Genomic DNA, 3,752 nt, shown 5'->3' with positions numbered 1-3,752 from the left:
ATATCATTGCCTAGAGGTTAGATACATACGTGTGTCTAGGGGTTTTTCAGAGTAGTTTATTTTCAGAAACTTAAACACTGTATTACTGTATTTTTACCCTCATTAAGAGCACAGCTGGTATAATAAAATGAAAAAGAACTCAGAAAATTGAGTTCTTGCTGAATGTAGTTCTCCATTAGACCTCCCCCTTCAAGAGTTTGCTTGTATGGAAGACCTTTTCTCTTTCTTCTTTCTTCTTTCTTCTGTATATTTGGGAGAGGAATTTCTGGAATATAATGTTGATGTCCTGATCCGTGCCTCGTATCAATGATTTCAGAGAATTGAGTAAAAACATGAGTACTATTGCTGAAAAATACATAAGAGTAGTTTATTTTCGGAAGCTTAAACACTGTATTTTTTACCCTCATTAAGAGCACAGCTGGTATAATAAAATGAAAAAGAACTCAAAAATTTCTGACATGGAAGTATGTATAGCCTGCTGCTTTAGAAGATCCAAGGCCACTTCCTTTGTCCACTCTTGATTGACAAAGAAAATAGCTTAAAGATAAATACAAGACACTATTTAAAGCCAAAGAAAATTGAGTTCTTGCTGAATGTAGTTCTCCATTAGACCTCCCCTTCAAGAGTTTGCTTGTATGGAAGACCTTTTCTCTTTCTTCTTTCTTCTGTATATTTGGGAGAGGAATTTCTGGAATATAATGTTGATGTCCTGATATGTGCCTCGTATCAATGATTTCAGAGAATTGAGTAAAAACACTTGAAGGAAAGATGCCACAAGATGAAGGTTGAAGGATCTCTGTGTTCATACAAGATGGAGACTAAAGCAGCTAGTTCCTTGTGTACTCTTGATTGAAAGGGCAAAAGGAACATAATTTACAACCGAAAGAAATGGATTGGAGAAGTATGAATCTCCAATTAGCTAATTTACAATAAAAAAGAAGTGGAAATATATACTTCGTTCCTCTTTAACAGGACACATAACCCGAGAAGGATTATGCTTTCACAAGATAACCCAATAGGATTCCAAGCAACGCAACCACAAGGACAAACATAAAGGAGAAGCCACCATGTTGTTTGCTGGCCTCTCGCCTAACAAGCTCCTGCAGACATGAACACAGTGCCACAACACATTTTTCAAATTACTCAAACAGGAGAAAATGGAATTTGGGAAGATAAAGAAAATTAAAATTGCAAAGTTAGATCTATAATAATTATATATAAAATTGCAAAACATTCTCTCTCCTAATATAGTAATATGTATAAACACACACAAATATAGAATATCAGTCGTTATGCTCAAAATTGTTTGCTAATACTCCTAGCATAGATTTAATTACAAATCCCCATTAGGGATATAAATTACTCAAGTAGGCAAATGTTTTGGTTCATCGAAGGTGTGGACCACCAATCTTGAATTTAATTTGAGAAACACCAGGATCAAATTGGACAAATATCGAGGATGCAGGCTGATCACTCTCATCTCATTTTTCATGGACAATGTATTTGAAATGAAACCAAGCCCACTAATGTCAATCTCAATTAGCAGATATATCAGTTGGTTTTTATAAGACTATGTCTCACATATTGTGGCATATGTACCTTTGGTTTGCTATCTGTCATGATGTCTCTCCCTCCTTTCTTATTGACTCAACCCACTCTATATGCTAACTTATTTTAAAAAAACTAAAAATTCTTTGCAGAAGATGGGTCCATTAAGTCACTAAACCACATATGAAAAGGATAAACATGCTATCATGAAATAAAAAGGAAAATAGATTTGGGACAAGAATTAGCAAAATAAAAAACATGCTGACCAGTTCTTGTCTAATCTTATTGTTCTGTTGAATAGCAAAATTCTTCTCCTCTGTCAACTTTGAGATCAAAACTGTAGCCTGCAATAAAGCATACACTGCTATTATAATCCTACTATATGCTACAGTCAATGAATGAGATACACCAAAACCAAGGGCAACAAGTCATCCATAAATAATTCTTGATATTGGAAAATGTTTCTTATAGTAAGGAAATGCAAATAAGGTTATCAGGAAAACTCTGAAATACCGAAATAAGCATTGATGCATAGATAATAGGAACAAAATTTGAGAAGAGGGAGGGGAGAGAGAGAGCTCAATATTCATCAAAATTTTAAATTTTAAGTAAGTTTTTAGGTTTCATATGTGAGTAATTTTTATTTTTTATTTTTCTCTCATTTTTTCTAAATTTTTAAAAAAATTCTGTATTTTTAAATAATATTTATAATTTTACATAATTGAAAATAGTCCGATCCGATACAAGCGACCAATATGACAAATGCTGCCGATACAGTCAATACTTATCGTTTTTCTTGACGGTCGATACCGATCCCAATCCTAATATTTATGGAAACCTTGCTTCAAACATGAATGTGAATTATAATTCTGAAAGCCATCATGAAAATTTTCTACACTATGTATCTGAGCTCAAATTTCAAGCTAATAAAAGCATGTCAACAAAAAGCATACTGGACCAAATATTACGAAGTCCAAAAGTACTAACCTCTTCAGATCTCTCTTGAGGCTTAAGATTCTCCTTTGATGCCTGTAATAAATTGGACATCAGCTAATCATTAGCCCTCCACATTACCAAAGTTGCAGAAAATAATCCTTCAAACTTACGAATCAACACCTCACACTCACATTGAGAATAGTAGTTAAATTCCTATTTTCTGATTTAGAAGCCCTAGGCAATAAACCCTCCTCGGATTCCTTCGGAACAAGTGAGGGTGGCCGTGGAGGTGCAACATAAACAACTCGCAGTTTAACCTCATCCACTTTTTTGCCCGGCTCTTTAGTGAACTGCAAAATCACCCATTCCAATAATTAGCACATAGATTCTAACTTTATCTAAAAAACCCAATAGCACCAACTTTCTCTCTTATCAAATTCATGAAGTGCGATCAAAGTTAAAATAACAGAGATAAAAAGAAACACCATTTCTGGAGCAATGCCCTTCAAACTAGCACTTGCACTCGTGAGGAAACCCTGAATGAGGAACTTGTCCTCGCATTTCATGTCACGAGGAGCCTCTCGTTGCGCTTGCATCGTAACTGAAACAAAGATCAAAAAAGATTTACTAAAGATCACATTTTCGACCAAGGAAAACAAAACAATAAGTGGAATTTTACAAGAATCAATTACCGATGACATCGCAAGTTGATCGAGGCAAGACGATGCCCATATTAGGCCGAACAGTATACTTCTTCGGGTTAGTCGTCTTGACCTATAACATGAAACAAAGAAATCCAAGAAAAAGAAACAATAAAAATCTGGCAAGATTCAATCTTTTCGTAATTAATAGCATTTCTGAGAGAATCTTGCAGCACAAATCTGATAATCTCTCTAAGAACAAGAAAATTCACGGACCGACCTTGAAAGCAATGCAGTCCTCGGTCTTGTTGGATAACTGAAGGAAGCAGGAGATCTGCTTGCCTAATTCGACTTTTCGAACCACACAAAAAGAAACCATGAGACCATCGAAATCTTTGGAAATTGGGATTACAAAAGAAAAAGAAAGAATTTGGAGGCTCACATGGGAATTTCAGTTCGAGGGGATCGACCCCGAGCAGCTTGCCGGCGATCATATTGAGGTTTATCGAGTGGATTCGGCTCCGGGGGCGCAGGATCGAGAGCGAGAGAGAGAGCGAGCGAGCGAGAGAGGAGCGAGCGAGCGAGAGAGGAGCGAGCGAGCGAGAGAGAGAGCGAGCAAGAAAGCAA

General features: G+C 36.2%; 1 protein-coding gene across 1 annotated transcript; it reads right to left on the bottom strand.

The window, feature by feature from the left end:
- Nucleotides 1-341: 341 nt before the first annotated feature.
- On the bottom strand, nt 342-3,752 carry LOC140780239 (vesicle-associated protein 1-2-like). The gene is made up of 8 exons (XM_073125653.1): nt 3,568-3,752; nt 3,406-3,476; nt 3,177-3,258; nt 2,970-3,085; nt 2,676-2,834; nt 2,536-2,577; nt 1,815-1,892; nt 342-1,100 (listed from the first exon to the last, which is right to left on the bottom strand). Exons 1-8 carry the CDS (start codon nt 3,617-3,619, stop codon nt 993-995), a joined length of 708 nt encoding a protein of 235 aa, XP_072981754.1. The 5' UTR covers nt 3,620-3,752; the 3' UTR covers nt 342-992.

The sequence above is a fragment of the Typha angustifolia genome, chromosome 3 (assembly GCF_048772165.1).
Source record: "Typha angustifolia cultivar Huaian chromosome 3, ASM4877216v1, whole genome shotgun sequence".
In the NCBI taxonomy this organism is placed as follows: Eukaryota; Viridiplantae; Streptophyta; class Magnoliopsida; order Poales; family Typhaceae; genus Typha; species Typha angustifolia.
Note: the sequence above shows the minus strand (reverse complement) of the source record. Positions and strands in the feature narration are given on the sequence as shown.

Excerpts from the sequence above, each read along its gene's own strand:
- LOC140780239 (XM_073125653.1), bottom strand. The coding sequence starts at position 3,619 with ATGATCGCCGGCAAGCTGCTCGGGGTCGATCCCCTCGAACTGAAATTC. Across the intron at positions 3,477-3,567 it reads CCTCGAACTGAAATTCCCAT|TCGAATTAGGCAAGCAGATC; the intron begins GTGAGCCTCCAA and ends TGGTTCGAAAAG. Across the intron at positions 3,086-3,176 it reads ATCAACTTGCGATGTCATCG|TTACGATGCAAGCGCAACGA; the intron begins GTAATTGATTCT and ends TCTTTGTTTCAG.